The following is a 16,837-nucleotide window of genomic DNA, read 5'->3' as shown; positions in this document are numbered from 1 at the left end:
GATGGCTGCTCTGCGTATCAACACAATGGTGTAAATATCATACCATTTGTAGATATTACGTCACTTAATTTACTAGCAAGAAAGCTCAAGTCAAAACGTGTGAAGAAACAAATTTGTGAACATCAAAGTTGTTTATTTTCTTCAGACAAAAAGGTGGCAATATGAAATCAATGAGCCATAACTATCCCACTTAAGAGGACTCTTCATTTAGCACCCTGATAGTTTGATTATACATGATTTATATGGTCACTCCTACAAAAAATGAAATGTGTGAATAATGCGAGTCAGTAATATAAAATAAGAAAAAAAAAATCTGGGGTTTGGACCACAGCTGAGACTCAAAGTACCGCTTCCAGCATTATCTCACTTAACCTTTTGGAGCGGCTTGTGCTTCACATTAGAGCTCTGTGTTGTGTACTGTTATTGTACATTTGAATAGCCTACTAAGAATAAAGTTTGATGTCAAACAATGTCGTAAACAACTCTTTTAAAGACGAGAGATGCCATATGTACCTGGAGTGTGTCGATAAAAATGCACAAAGTAAGGCACTTAGACTCCGTGGAGCTCCTGAATTTACATGTATACTGACAGATCTACAAGTTTATATCTGTCTACCTGGTACCCTTTAGTGTTAAATAGTTCTGTGTGCTTCCTGTAAAGAGTCGCCTATGAATGTATCCCACCCTCTCTGCCTAGACAATTTTTGTGTGGGGAATGCAAACAAGAGAACTGGATCAACTCCAGCTTGCTTTTAGATAAAGAAACAAAGAAGGGGAAATGAGTACTATCCAGAATACGCACACAGGTCAGGTTACATGACATGACACTGGTCATATCATACATTAGATATGGAAGTTGGTAAGATCCCCGGAAAAGGATATTCCTTCCTGCATTGACTGCTTTCATATCTTATTTTGTCAATATGTAACCCTGTTCTCACCAAATTTGTAACAAGTGCCCAAGATCCAATTGGCCCTTGTAAGGAGCACAAAAAGCTACTACCAGATAATTATTAAAGTTAGCGGGACTACATGACATCCACAAAAAACTCACTGGGATTACCCATGGCCAAGTGGAAGGACTGGCGTGAAGCAGTCAGTTCTGGGGGCACGGAGCCCAGGTCACGAGTGGGCGGAGCACCAGGAGGTCCGCCAGAAGTTGAAGAAAGGGCCGGGGGCATGGCCGGGTGCAGGGGAGGGGCTGTGGGCAACTGCTGTGCGTGCGGAAGAGCATGAGTTGCGGCCATGGCTGGGTGTGCGTGCTGCGGTACCATCATTACCATCATGGGGTTGTAAGGTAGAATACCTGGAGGGTAGGGGGACAGGTGTGGGGCCTGGGGCATGCGATGATGATGATGATGTGAACGTTGGGAAGAGGCGTGGCTGTGCTCACTGGGGGCAGCTGACCCATGTCCCCGCCTCAAACTGCTGCGGGTGGAGTATTCTGATTCGCTGCCGCTACCGGAACGGGAATCACCCCCTCCACCTTCCCCAACCCCGCCACAGGGAGATTTTTCCCCTCCGCCCACAGTGCTGCCGGGCCCTTTGCTGCTGCGTCGTCGTTCACCTTCACTTCTCGTTGAGCCACTGCTTCGGCTCCCTGGGGACAGACAACGGTGTTGGACACAAATAATTAATCACAATAATTCTTACATTGTCAGTCAGGCTGATGATGCACACCTTCACTGTGCTGGCTGCCGGTGCTTCCGGGGGCATAGCTGTAGCTGGTCAGCTCATGGTACGGGGGTGGCTGGCTGGAATATGGGTGGGTGGGGTAGGGCTGATAAGGGAACGTATGCATCATAGGCCACGGTGAGGTTCCTGGAAGGGGCAGCGGTGCCAAAGTGTCTTGGTCTGATGCCCCACTGGAGCCATCGTTGTCATTCAAGGACAGGTTGGCCATGTCTGTGTGTATGACGAAAAAAATATGTTGGAGGAAAACATCTGGTTTTCATATCAAAGTCAGTATGCACGAGTTACTTACAATTTTCACAGTCACTTAAATCCCCAAAAACATAATAGCATTGTTCCGAGAAGGTGATTTTGTTGACCGTGTGACGAATGAAGCCAGCCTTCAGCAGATTGCTGGCATACTTCCTTGCTTCACGGCGGTCCTGGAATCCCTCAATGTGGTGGAACAGCCACTCTACCACATCAGAGCCTGGACACACAATATATGTATGCAGCGTAAAAAAAAATTTAATTTAGCACACACATTGTTTTTAACAAAATAGTAATTGCTGTTAAGTGCAATAATGCCATTATTTGTATCAGCTAATACATAGATAATTGATTTGAGACTCCCACAAACGTTAAGTGCAACTGCAGACATGTAATTTCAAAGAAAATAGTATAAAATGTATAATACTAATGTATTTTATCATTCCAATGATTCAGTTGCAGGTGATTATAATTTAACAGCTGTTTTTATTCAAGACAAACACTCATACAGTCGTTCCATTTTCCCCACCCCCGCCAGCCCACAAATAACACTTTTATTTCCAGGAACATAATCCCTGCCCTGTGAAGTCATGTGAAGCAGAGGTTAGCAAACTGCATTTTCTTTACCTAGGAAAGCGTTGGGTATGGTGATTTTGAGCCACATGCGATCTCTCACTTCTAGACCTGACTCTGGTGAGGCCATGGCCTTGGCGATGGATGCCATGTCAGAGTGCAGTGACAAATTGAAGTCATCAAAACCTGAGGATAGATTGAAGAGAACATCAGGGAAGGAGGCCAGAAATAAAATATAAATTGGGTAAAAAAAAAGACCAAAAGGGATCGAGGCAGCAGACTCCATATGTCATCTCACGTAAGAGCAGCGACAAAAGCAGAAAGACATAAAATATGATCTTGTGCCGATGCCATTGAACAGAAAATAATTTACAGCGACCAAGATAGCGGCTAGAAAAAAAGTTAGAAGAGCAAATGTTTGCAAGAAGATTTTAGTGATATACACAAACCGAGACTATTCAAGGACACGGAAGCAAAAATATTCTCACGTTCAGTCTCAGTGACTGAGGAGGAGGAGGTGATGGTGCTGAGGGAAGAGCTGCCTGGGAAGACAGGGTAGGCACCAGTCATGGCTACAGAGTGGCTGACCCACGCTGCTGGGTCAATGGGGCGGATGGGTTCATCTGCACCACAGAAAAGAAAGAGCAAAGTTTAAAAAAAAAACTTCAAAATGCAATATAACAATAAAAATAATATATTTTTAGCACTTACTACGCGGTAGGGTAAAGTAACCTTGAGGAGAGGGGTCCCAGCACTTGGCCACAGTGAGGATGATGGGCCTAGCATACACAGGAGAGAGCGTTCATCTCGCTGATCTTGAGCATCGATCAAGTGACCCCAAAGTTAACTCACCCCGGCTTATGCACAATCTCTCTCAGTACTCGAACCGCGTCGTCATTGCTCATATTCTCAAAGTTGATGTCGTTGACCTTGTTGACAAGTTGTCAACGCAATTGTTAAAACTAATTAACTGCAAAGAACGACATCAAGCATTAAGTTATCTGGAGCTCTCCTCACCTGCAACAGCATGTCTCCAGGTTCAATGCGTCCGTCCGCAGCAACTGCTCCCCCCTTCATGATGGAGCCAATGTAGATGCCACCGTCACCCCTTTCATTGCTTTGGCCCACAATGCTGATGCCCAGGAAATTGTACTTCTCTGCATTGTGGAAAACCGTCTTAATCACATGTGCCTGCAGCCGTATGTACTGAAATACAGTCTACACACCCATGTTTAGCGTGACGGTGATGATGTTCAAAGACATGGTGGAGTCTGTCACACTGCTAAAGGAAGAAGCCTAAAACAGGAAAATACATCTTAAGATCCGATTTGATGCCCTTTGAGATTATATTAAATTTACAGGCAACATTAAGGATTTAAACAAATTTGAAGTACAGCAGATCTTCGTAATTCCTACGGGTATGTTCCAAGACCCCGGGCACTTATGAAAATCCCCAAAAAATCTCATTTTAAATGCCCTCTCGCACTTAAAAAAACATTTTAATTGTAAAACGTATAGGTGTTCTAGAATGAGAACTGTGATTATGAGTAAGAATACACGCTAAGCCATTGGCTACTTCAAACCTCACACTAACATTGTACTGTTCATTTCATCTACAAAATGTTGCGGCAAAAGTAGTGATGGTTTGGGGCTTTTTTTTTTTTTACCTTGTCGTCGGTCCATTTATCGCTGGCTGTGTCTATCTCCTAAACAACTCCGTGGGACTTTTCAAAAACGGCACGTCACTGTTGTGGCTAGGAGAAGCGTGTTCAACCAATCACCTCAGTTTAGACCCTGCCTCAGAGTAAGGGCCAAGATGGTTATAGGATCTGAGGGGCATAGTCCATAGTTCCCGTATGTTGGAACACGATGGAAAAAAAAGGTTTTAGGAATTCCAAAAAGTCTCTACAGTGGGAAAACGACTTACCTACAGAAAAGGTACTGAAAAATTAAAAAATCGTGGCTCTATAACCAGGTACAGAACATAGCGTGGGTGATCTGTACCGTTAAATCTCTAGTAAACACAATTATGGATATCAACAAAATAAGAGTTGTCAGCATATATTACCTCAATCAAACATGGTGGAAATGTACTGCAGTAGTAAACAGTAGGGCTACAACAGTACTCGGTATAATCCTGCACAGGACAGTCCGCCTGCTTTGCGTTGCTGCTCAAGCCTTTCTTTCCTGACAAGCCACCACAATATTTGCACATTGCACATTTTGTAGTTCTTTGTCTGCTGATATATTTTCGATACAACACAAGTATGTCCACATCACAGACATGTTGCCTCCACTCCAGACAATCATATGTGTCTTGCTTACATCATCACATCTGGTTTTGACAGTGCTGTTTCAGTGATCAGTCTTTTTTCTGCAGCCAAATTTTTTGTGTATTACAAGTCAATAATGCACAAATAATAGGCTACATTCATACTGTAACGACACACTGGTGTTAATGTTTATGTTCATGTGTTATTGCTGTTCAGAGTTCCTCTGATTGTGAACATACCGTGCCTGAAAGTAGATTGGTGGAGAATGAGGAAGTATGTGTCTAGGGGTAAAGCACAGAGACGGACTTGTGTGCACGAGAGGAAATACGTGTTGGAATTGGGTCTGTTAGCATATGATTGAAAATAAAAGTAAAAATAAAAGTAAAAATAGAAAAATAATAAAAAAGTGTCAGACCAGTGTTGCCAACTCCTTGGCAAGGAAAGTCACCTTTGTTTGTTCTAAAAGTTACTAGAAGTAGCTATGTGACAAGATCGCCTTATTTGCATATTTGATTGCAACGGGTGCTGTAGGAGAGATACAAAAGTGAGCTTTAAAAAAATGCTGACAACGCTGCAGACAACGCCAAGCATCTTGTTTACATCTGGGTTCGGCAGCACTGTTTTCGATAATCAAAGTCTTTTTTCGGTTGACAATTTTTCGATACATCACAAATAAGAGGCCATATATATATATATATATATATATATATATATATATATATATATATATATATACACACACACAATCCATTTGCCACCGCTTATTCCCTTTGGGGTAGTGGGGGTCGATGGTGCCTATCTCAACTACAATCGGACGGAAGGCGGGGTACACCCTGGACAAGTCGCCACCTCATCATAGGCCCAACACAGATAGACAGACAACATTCACACTCACACACTAGAGGCAATTTAATGTTGCCAATCAACCTATCCCCAGGTGCATGTCTTTGGAAGTGGGAGGAAGCCGGAGTACCCGGAGCGAACCCACGCAGTCACGGGGAGGACATGCAATCTCCACACAGAAAGATCCCAAGCCTGAGATTGAACCCAGGACTACTCAGGACCTTCGTGTGTGTGTGTATATACATGCATATATTAGGGCTGTATATATATTAGGGCTGTCTTGGGTGTCGCACGATTCGGTTCAATATCGATTCTTGGGGTCACGATTCGATAATATATCGATTTTTTCGATTCGATTCTTGATTCAAAAATGATATTTTTCCGATTCAAAACGATTCTGTATTCATTCAATACATAGGATTTCAGCAGGATCTACCCCAGTCTGCTGACATGACAGCAGAGTAGTAGATTTTTTTTTTTTAAAAAGCTTTTGTAATTGTAAAGGACATTTTTTATCAACTGATTGCAATAATGTAAACTTGTTTTAACTATTAAACGAACCAAAAATATGACTTATTTTATCTTTGTGAAAACATTGGACACAGTGTGTTGTCAAGCTTATGAGATGCGATGCAAGTGTAAGCCACTGTGACACTATTGTTCTTTTTTATTATTTTTATAAATGTCTAATGATAATGTTAGTGAGAGATTTTTAATCACTGCTATGCTAAAATTATAATTAATATTGATACTGTTGTTGATAATATTCTTTTTTGTTTCATTACTTTTGGTTTGTTCTGTGTCGTGTTTGTCTCCTCTCAATTGCTCTGTTTATTGCAGTTCTGAGTGTTACTGGGTCAGTTTTGGTTTTGGAATTGGATTGCATTGTTATGGTATTGCTGTGTAGTGGTTTGTTGGATTGATTTAAAAAAAAAAAAATTTTTTTAATAAAAAATCGATTTTTTAAAAATGAGAATCGATTCTGAATCGCACAACGTAAACGATTCGATTCGTATTCGAATCGATTTTTTCCCACACCCTTAATATATATATATATATATATATAGAAATATATATATATATATATATATATATATTAATTCATACTATAAAAAACAGCTTATGTTAATGTTTTATGTTCGTGTGGTTTGGATTTTATGTTAGTTTTTCCCATGTTTGCAAACAGACCGTCTTTCACTCAAAGGTGATTGGCGGAGAATGAGAAGGTGCTGTTTTGTGTCCGGCGGGGATGCGCAGACTCACGGAGACGAAAGTGTGTACACGGGAAGTAAAACCTATTGGAATTGTGCCGTTTGTTATCATAAGATTGGTAACAAAAGTAAGAACTTGCGTCGGAACTTGTCTAATTTCTTCTGGGGGCTACAATATATTATATTACCGTACTTAAATTTGTTTTCAAGTAAAACATTTTAAAACTTATTTTCAAGGTGTGGCGTTAATAAAAATGTTTTGGCAGTCTGCCTAATTCAATTACTTTAAGGGTTTATTAAGGAATGTTTTATGGTGCTTGGACATTTTTTTTGTAACATCCACAAAGTTCAGTAAGCAGGTTGTGTTATGTGTGAATATGGGGTTGCATTTTATCTGTTGGCACAATGAGTAGGGAAGGCTGTTAGTATTGGTTCATACAAGTAAATGCCGTGATGTATTTTCTTCAAAATCACACTTAATGGTCATTGACCTGCATTACTTACATTTTCCACAGGATGGCAGTTATTTGCAGCAATAAGATTGTTAGATATTAAACAATTATTTGGAAAGACCCCGCAGGCCAGATTGCTTATTGCATTCATGGCGTCTCGCGGGTAAAGCACTAGTTTGGACAGCCTTGGTTTAAAGATTTATAAAATTACTTTTCTTAAGAGCGTATAAATCTACTAATTTCCATATTTTTCATGATAGCTTGTATACTTGCCTATAAAACTTTCAAAATATGCCCAAATCTGCACAGATGCCTGTAAAAACAGTAGTCTAATGGGACTTTTGTCCTTCACCTGAAACCCAGAAGTGTCTGTAGGTCACGTGATTGTAACCCAGCAATTGGGCAATCTGGGGGAGACCCTGTTATGAAACGTTTTTCTGCCTCAATTTTCGCCAAAGGTTTGCCCTGATTTTTGTATGCTCTCTCTGTTATCGTACAGCCAAACATTGAGTGTAATAAACTAGTTCACCTGCCCGGGTATCATTCTGCGGAATTAGGAGGTCAAACAAGGCATCCAATGTGTTGGTGCCTCAGGCTCTGTGCTTTTATTTACCAAGTATGGCTGAAAAATTACCCACCGTGAGTGAAGCCAGAGAAAACAGAGTTGTAGCGTACTGCTGTAGAGTTGCAGAGCAACAACAGAGTGACATGCTGTGCTGTTATGCTCACCCTAAAACAAAGTTGTGTTGGCACAAAGTTGGCATTCTTCGATACAGCAGGAGTATCATAATCATAAAGGAAGATGAGAAATACTATAGAATTCAATAAATGACTACAAAGGTGACATCAGTGTGGCTCTCCTTAACCCTCCTTTGTTGCCGCTTATCGCCAACAAGAGTCTTTAATAAAAAGAAAAATTATGTTTAATGGTGATTTTTCCTTTTCATTCATTATTGATATATTTTTGAATAGTTTTCTCCATGTAAAACTATAATTGTTATAAAACGTGTTTAGTGCTCATATTTTTGTTAATAGATTTACATTATTTCTAATGGGAAAATTACTTCGGCATGTGTAGCATTGGGTCTTCAGTTCTTTTGGAACAGATTATTATTAAAACAGAGGTATCGAACATGTTGAATAGAGAAACTGGAAATTGTGATGCATCATGATGTATGCATGCATATTCGAAATAAACCCAAACTCAACTCAAAACTCAATTCACTGAACATCAGACTAACGAGCAGTATGTGCATACCCTCTCCAGACGAGGGGGGCGCTGTTTCCTGCGTCGTCTATGTCGTTTCAACAGTCTGGAGGCCGTACTCTGCTCTGTTGCACTGCTGAACCTGCAAAAAGAAAAAAAAATCCATAATTTAATTGAGTCCAAACTAAGATGACCAAAAGTTTTGACCTCACCTGCTCATGGTGTCATCTTCTTCAGAGTCACAAAAGCTGGTTGTCTCCAGCTCGCTGCTCATCATCGTGCTGGAACTCTCGTATCCTGCCAGGTGGCGCTCCAGACGGCTCTGGCCATTTATCCGAGGACCTAAAAATCAGAGAAACCATGGGAGATTTTCAGCTTTGCTCTTTTTACAGCTCAGCCTCAGTTCTACCTTCATGCCATTCCTTGATTATATCACAAGGAAGATGGCGTCGTGCCACATCTTGATAGCTCACCATGTTGCTCTATGCTCTCTCGGTGTCGAGGCCTCTCTCTCCTGAAGGAAACTACTGATTCTGTTTCTGTCTGCTCATCTAAAGTCTCCACGCTGCCCGTCGCATTAGGACTGCAAGAGAGGCAAAAGTAATGTTGGGCTCACCGCAGTTTAAAATGTTTACAGACAAGATCTTTGGTCCGCCAACTTCATTCTACGAAGATCCATTTTGAGAGAATTTTAAGTTATGTTTTGGGTACGCTACAGTTTAGCATACTTACTTCCTTAGCCCTCACCCCGTAAATTCAGTAAAGTTTTAAAAAGAAATGGCATAATTTGACAGCGAATACATTAACACTGCAAGGCCACCTTCCTTCAGCCACAGAAGACAAAGTGTTTCAAAAAGGAGAAGAAGAAAAAAAGCTATGAATGTAGTCATGTTGAAAAGTAACACTGTACATTCCAATGGTCTAATAAGTCAGAACTTAAAAAGCTGTTGGCTGTTACTTGAAACAGAGAGATTTGTAGTTTGGATTTTAAAAGTTCAAATTAGTGTAATAGTGTTATAAAGCATTTAAGAATCCAAAAAACATAGTTTATAGCAACTTCATTTAATCCAGGCCTGATGCTTAGAGAAAAGAAATGTTCCCAAGCTGGTCATGTTAATAAGGGCGGTACCTGTTGCTATCAGGTTCAAATAAGCTCTTCATGTAGCAACCTGATAGTGGAAGTGCATGAGAGCCAGGAAAAATTATGGGGACGGCGTGGCAAAGTTGGTAGAGTGGCTGTGCCAGCAATCTGAGGGTTACTGGTTCAATCCCCACCTTCTACCATCCGAGTCACGTCCGTTGTGTCCTTGGGCAAGACACTTCACCCTTGCTCCTGATGGGTCCTGGTGAGCGCCTTGCATAGCAGCTCCCACCGTCAGTGTGTGAATGTGCGGATGTGGAAATACTGTCAAAGCGCTTTGGGCTCCTTAAATGTTAATGTTACTGACTGGGTGATGGATTTTCATTTAATGAGAGTGAATGATTACTGAAAGGAGGGAGGCCTGGAGTCTCCGATGCCACCGGTTCTCTCTGCGGGTGGAGGTGGCAGCGGCGGCGGAGGTGGTGAAGGCTGGGTGGACGCCTGCTCCAATGGGGGAAGGGCCACCGGAGAGGCAGGCTCTGCTGCTGGGGCATCTGAAGACACCAGCTGACAAAAACAGAGGCAAACATTTCGTGAGGCAGCATGAGCTGTAAAGGAAAATAAAAAGTACCAAACAAATGAAGACTAAAAACAGAGGCAAACATTTCGTGAGGCAGCATGAGCTGTAAAGGAAAATAAAAAGTACCAAACAAATGAAGACTAGAAGAGGCACAAGGGGGTAAGATGTTAACTGTTTTGACATGGCAACACTGGTCTCTTTTCACGTGGTTGTCTCACGGGATCATTGAAACACTATCCTATACTGAACATGTATCCTTTCCTGTTAAACCAACAAACACACTATCATTATCCTGTAAAACACAAGCTTTCCATATTAAAAGTAGGCTTACAATAAAACACTATTGAAACAGTTTCTAACGCTGTAATATGCATAGTACATTCCTTCACTAAACAATGCAACTGAAAGGAGTTTAACAGCCACTTCAGCCCCTCTCTCCAATTACCCCTCAACTCACACACACATTCACAGTAATGGCTGTGCGACCATGAAGCGCATGTCTTTTGGGATCCCTCCACCCTTTTTGGCGTGCAGATCACATATCGCTCCCTCTAGGTCTCCTTGCTTTAATGCTCTCCTTCATTCTTATGCACTTAACAGATGCTAGAGCCTCAAACCTGCAAAACCGGGCCAAGTCCTGTCACAAGATTTTGTCTCTCTTTAAAAGCTACTTTTAAAAAATTTGGACCTTGTAAAAAGTATTCAAAATGTTTCAAAAGAGTCTTACATTTCACATATCTTTTTTTAAGAATTTGGAATTTTTCTTATTGAACATTGTAGAAACACTGCAGTTGCACACTTTGGGATAAGGACTTGCATTTGCTTGACAGTTGTTGTGGAAGGTTAATAAAACATCTTACCCATGATACTACTCGACCATTGAAGCAAGGCAACTTGGTGTTGTCGTCCGAAATTTCTTCCTTCACCACGCTGAAAACACACAAGACAGAACAGAATCCATCATATCAAAATCATGGCACTCACTTCACAAAACATTAACACACATAATAAAGACAAGTCAAAAGAACGGTCAATAACAATCTCCGAACATTGTTTTTACAGCATTGTTAAGTCATGAATCTGCCTACCTTACACACAAATAAGAAACAGCATTAACTTTATTAGGCTGCAACTGTGGTGACAGTGTAGTGGATACATGCTGGCTGGAAGCCAGAGTAGGAAGAAAGAACAATGCTACTTCCCTCTTTAGCGACACAATAAGTGTATTCAGTTTATTGACGAATGTATTGATACGACTGCCATACAATTGCATATTTTAACACACTAACTTTGCCAGCCCGGGGAGCTTACTCAGTATACTTTCCATCAATTGTGTTGCTGTTAGATAATACATTGCAATATTTACAAGAAACCTTGCCATAGTTTAAATTAATAACGATAGTAGCTGTTTACTAGTTAAATCCAATATGCTTCCTTTGCAGCTAAGCAACACAAGCTTTCAAGAAAATTGACAAATAACATTACACAACATAAACCTTGTAATTCCAATGTCATCAAAAGTGAGGAGGTAAAAAAAGTTTGTTTGGCAGACATTTGCGTGAGTCTGTATGTCATTTCCCAGCTACACCACAATGTTATTATTAAAGCAGTTCACAGGCAGACGGGCTGGCGTAAGACGACACACAGGCTCCGACGGACTGCCTCAAATGTGTGCTAGTTTTGGTTGAGCTCCACTGGCTTTGAGCAGCTGTTAGCATATATGAGCAGATTGTTGTGGCCGCTGGTGCCTTCCGAGAGCAGTGTGATGCAACTAAAAGTTTGAGGGAAAATTAATGTTTATGCCATTCGGTTCTTGAATCCCTATACTGTACCTAATACTTTGAAATAGCGTAGGTCAAAATAGCCCAGAAAAAATGCTTATTCACCGTCAGATAATCTAAAACCCACAGTTTGTCCAACCCCTCCTTTTGCCTCACTCTTCCTTGTAATGTTAAATCACTCAGCATCTCTTGTGTAACAATAAATGCAACTAGAACAGGTCATAGTGCTAGCCTTGGGATCAGTACAACATCCACAGACTCCAAAATCTTCTCCCAGTGGAAACCCGCAAATGGTCCATGTCCGTCCCCAGCTTCCAAGCATTGGTCCTGGTCTGATCCAAACCAGCAACCCCCTCGGACCTTAAACGCTACACACACACCGCTGGGGCCGAAAGCTGGCCTGGTACCAAGCAAAATGAAAACACAATTTCACACTCCTTGTTGGGTTACATGGGCGTTGGGGGGTTTTCCTGCTTTGATTGGACAGCTGACTAGGGGGTATGTTTGAAAATAGTCATCGTAACTCTTCTGGAAATATTTAAATGAGGCTGCACAAAGTTGACTTTTTATTCCCTTGGAAAGACAATTTGGCACATTAAGTGCTTAGTTTGGGTGTTGTACACATCTGAAAGGGGGCGAGGAAGCAACCCACTGCCAAGGTCATTATGCTGCACGGCATGTTTTGTAGGAGTGTCCCTAGACAACTTTTTGACTTCCAATACAATACTGATATTGTAACCTTGGGTATGGGCTAATACAGACACAAATCTGATACGATAAGAGCATGAATCTTAGTACATACTTGTATTTTTTGGATTATGGAATGTTTTTAAATGGTTTGATCAAGTGAACAATGGTACCCTAGCTTCTTGACACATGTATGCTGTTGAAGAAGGACAAGTGATAATAAAAAATGGATGGATGGAAATAAAGTTAATTTGTTTTTGGCGACACCTCGTGGTTACAATCATTCATTGAATTAAGCTCATAAACGCCGTAAATAAAAGATACGGACACCTTTGTTAGTAGACACTTTGTAATCCGTTTCTGCTTTGGATATTTTGTATCTGTAACTAATATGCAACTATAATATTTAATATTTGTTTGTATTCACAAATGTGGTATTTTATACTACCATATTGGTCCTTTCCCTGTTACATATGTCTAGTGTGTGTGCTATTGTGTGCTTCCCAATTGTTTAACTGCTCGCTCTTAGTACCCTATAGCCTAAACGTTTAGTTTTTGTAAATCACTTCAATAAAAAACAACAAAAGGTCAAACTTGTGTGCTTATTGGAGAACATTTAGATGTTAACTGGCTGTCCAGCTTTGCTGCTCGACTGGTGGCTCAAAAGCGCTTACATCAGAGATTTTTCATGCAAACTGATATAATCTGCAACTCATTTTTTTCTGCTGATATTGGGCAGATATCAATAAGTCAAGAACTCCAGGATTTGACTTACGCACGTTCCAAATACACAACAGCAGATACCAGCTGGTAGGAAAAGTTCGTTTTAAAAGCGCTCTTTTAAGGTGTACTTATTTCCCAAGCACAAATGTCGCCATTCTCTAATTAAAAGAGAATAAACAGAGAATGTGTGAACCATTGACAATTATAGTTTACATTCATGGCGCTGTAAAGAAATGTCATCAGGGTAAATGGATGCAATAGCACATTGGTTAACAGGGTAGTCTAGTCCAGTGGTTCTCAAATGGGGGTACGCGTACCCCTGGGGGTACTTGAAGGTATGCCAAGGGGTATGTGAGAATTTTTTTAAATATTCTAAAAATAGCAACAATTCAAAAATCCTTTAAAAATATATTTATTGAATAATACTTCAACAAAATAGGAATGTATTTTGTGACTGTGAAAAGAAATTGGAACAATGCTTTATTCAGTGTTGACAGCTAGATTTTTTGTGGACATGTTCCATAAATATTGATGTTAAAGATTTCTTTTTTTGTAAAGAAATGTTTAGTATTAAGTTCATGAATCCAGATGAATCTCTATTACAATCCCCAAAGAGGGTACTTTAAGTTGATGATTACTTCTATGTGTAGAAATCTTTATTTATAATTGAATCACTTGTTTATTTTTCAACAAGATTTTAGTTATTTTTATATATTTTTTTCCAAATTGTTCAAGGAAGACCACTACAAATGACCAATATTTTACACTGTTATACAATTAAATAAATCAGAAACTGCATACATAGTGCTGTATTTGACTTCTTTATTTCTTTTATCACCAAAAATGCTTTGCTCTGATTAGGGGGTACTTGGATTAAAAATGTGTTCACAGGGGGTACATCACTGAAAGAAGGTTGAGAACCGCTGGTCTAGTCTAACTACCCATTTTTTTTTAAACTAAGCCTTTTCATTTCAGTGCTGGTTCCTAATGGGGCTCCCCTGGCACAGGTTCCACTGGGACAAAGCAGCTCCTACAGTCTATGTTGGGGTTTAAAGAAGGGGTCTCACCCATTGCATTGCATTCCTATGCGACAGGATTAACAGCCAGCACAAAAAGATTAATTGATAGAGGAGAGGAGATTGTTCTATGCAGAGGAAGTGGGGAAAAAGGGGGGTGGCTGGAAGACCAAAGTGTTAAGGAGTGGGGACAAAATCCTGGCTGCAATCCCAAAATAAAAGAAAAGGCAAGAATTTGAACATGATGATGATGCATTCAAGGAGAGGGGGTGGGGGGGTTGGTGGTGGGGGCGGGGGGGGCACCAACATCATTACCACACCTTCTGAATTGTAATGATGTTTGCTGAGAAATGTCCCTTCTTTTACATACACGCCCTCATGCATCTTCTCATTAGTCCTGCTGATTGAAAGCCACCATGCTGGATGCATTCTCGTCCAGCTTCACTTTCCAATTTTCCCTGATCACATTACAGGCTTGGTTCAAAACACACCCTGGCTTATAAAAAGTAATTTCCTCAAAAATGACTTTTTCATGGTATCAAATGAATGCCTATTGATACAAAGCGTTCAAATCTTCATAGTGAATAGAATACCACTAATATGGAAAACTCACCCAAAGTCCTGGTCCATGGATTTGAAGAAGAACTTGTAGTTGGGCTTGTTCAAGACTTGTTTAAAGTCCAGCAGTGTTATGCTCTCGGCACTAATGGGAATTTTCACCAAATACGGAGTCTCTTCTTCGTCAATGTGATATATAATTTTAGTTTCCGCCATGTCTGCGGCTGCTTTTGTCTCCCACAAACACACAAGAGGTGAGTTAGCTAGCAGCCGCTAGCAGGCTAGCTGGCTAACGAGGTGAAGCAATGGTCGCTGCTCAGATTTTTCCCCCCCCCACTCCCGAGTGAAGTCCTCCTCTTAAAAAGCGCCCGTAGCGGTTTAGGAAGCAAGCGTCAACAGTCACATTTTAACTACATGAAGAAGACAAATAAACCACATTGACGCCAATCGAACCCCGAACAACTTACTACTCCCCCCCCAACAAAAACATACGGCTGGAGGGGAGGAAGAGGGGGGGGGGCTCTAAAAAGTTTTCACCACTTTTTTGTGAGCCAACACGGCGTGTGACGTCATCACGTACACCCCCTTCTTCTTACGTACACCCCAACCATGCTAATGCTGAGTTTTGTATCCATCCACCCATTGATTTTCTGTCCCTCTCGTGGTCGCGTGAGGGGTATGGAGCCTATCCCAGCTTCACTGGGGCGGAAGGCGGGGTGCACACGAGACTATTAATTGATTGATTGATTGATACTTGTATTAGTAGATTGCACAGTTCAGTACATAACGCCCGAATAAGTTTTTCAACTTGTTTAAGTCGACTTGTACCAATCGACCCTCAACGCAGGGCCAAAACAGATAGACAACATTCATTCACACTCACACATAAATAAATAAAAATCATTACATCAAAATTAAGACACTTTGGTGGTGTTGTTTTTTCCCCCATTCATATTTTAAAGTAATTTGTGTCTAGATTATTTTCTGGATACCAATTTACGGTATATATAATTGAATATTTGTTATGTTCTTTTAGGCCAAAGCCAAGAAATCATTTTTCAGTAATGTACAGTGGGGCAAAAAAGTATTTAGTCAGCCACCGATTGTGCAAGTTCTCCCACTTAAAATGATCACCGAGGTCTGTAATTTTCATCATAGGTACACTTCAACTGTGAGAGACAGAATGGGGAAAAAAATCCAGGAATTCACATTGTAGGAATTTTAAAGAATTTCTTTGTAAATTACGGTGGAAAATAAGTATTTGGTCAACCATTCCAAGCTCTAACTGATGGAAGGAGGTTTTGGCTCAAAATCTCACGATACATGGCCCCATTCATTCTTTCCTTAACACGGATCAATCATACTTTCCCCTTAGCAGAAAAACAGCCCCAAGCATGATGTTTCCACCCCCATGCTTCACAGTAGCTATGGTGTTCTTGGGATGCAACTTAGTATTCTTCTTCCTCCCAACACGACGAGTTGAGTTTGTACCAAAATGGATACATGGATGCTACAGCAGAGGATTGGGAGAATGTCATGTGGTCAGATGAAACCAAAATAGAAGTTTTTGGTATAAACTCAACTCGTCGTGTTTGGAGGAAGAAGAATACTGAGTTGCATCCCAAGAACACCGTACCTACTGTGAAGCATGGAGGTGGAAACATCATGCTTTGGGGCGTTTTTTTCTGCTAAGGGGACAGGACGATTGATCCGTGTTAAGGAAAGAATGAATGGGGCCATGTATCGTGAGATTTTGAGCCAAAACTTCCTTCCATCAGTGAGAGCTTGGAGTGGTTGACCAAATACTTATTTTCCACCATAATTTACAAATAAATTATTTAAAATTCCCACAATGTGAATTCCTGGATTTTTTTTTCACATTCTGTCTCTCACAGTTGAAGTGTACCTATG

At 40.7% G+C, this 16,837-nt stretch overlaps 1 protein-coding gene across 1 annotated transcript; it reads right to left on the bottom strand.

Moving 5' to 3' along the window:
* Positions 1-112: 112 nt before the first annotated feature.
* Positions 113-15,578, bottom strand: dvl2 (dishevelled segment polarity protein 2). The gene is made up of 15 exons (XM_061912469.1): positions 14,982-15,578; positions 11,022-11,091; positions 9,988-10,148; positions 8,974-9,083; positions 8,713-8,842; positions 8,552-8,642; positions 3,741-3,810; positions 3,532-3,671; positions 3,367-3,443; positions 3,226-3,293; positions 3,003-3,137; positions 2,569-2,700; positions 1,985-2,161; positions 1,681-1,905; positions 113-1,600 (listed from the first exon to the last, which is right to left on the bottom strand). The coding sequence occupies exons 1-15, from the start codon at positions 15,140-15,142 to the stop codon at positions 1,029-1,031; spliced, it is 2,319 nt and encodes a 772-aa protein (XP_061768453.1). The 5' UTR covers positions 15,143-15,578; the 3' UTR covers positions 113-1,028.
* Between the last annotated feature and the right edge of the window lie 1,259 nt (positions 15,579-16,837).

The sequence above is a fragment of the Nerophis ophidion genome, linkage group LG10, assembly GCF_033978795.1.
Source record: "Nerophis ophidion isolate RoL-2023_Sa linkage group LG10, RoL_Noph_v1.0, whole genome shotgun sequence".
Classification (NCBI taxonomy): domain Eukaryota; kingdom Metazoa; phylum Chordata; class Actinopteri; order Syngnathiformes; family Syngnathidae; genus Nerophis; species Nerophis ophidion.
The sequence above is the reverse complement of the archived record's forward strand: the minus strand, read 5'-3'. Positions and strand labels throughout refer to the sequence as shown.

Excerpts from the sequence above, each read along its gene's own strand:
- dvl2 (XM_061912469.1), bottom strand. The coding sequence starts at position 15,142 with ATGGCGGAAACTAAAATTATATATCACATTGACGAAGAAGAGACTCCG. Across the intron at positions 3,444-3,531 it reads CTGGAGACATGCTGTTGCAG|GTCAACGACATCAACTTTGA; the intron begins GTGAGGAGAGCT and ends CTTGTCAACAAG. Across the intron at positions 3,138-3,225 it reads TTACTTTACCCTACCGCGTA|ATGAACCCATCCGCCCCATT; the intron begins GTAAGTGCTAAA and ends TCTGTGGTGCAG.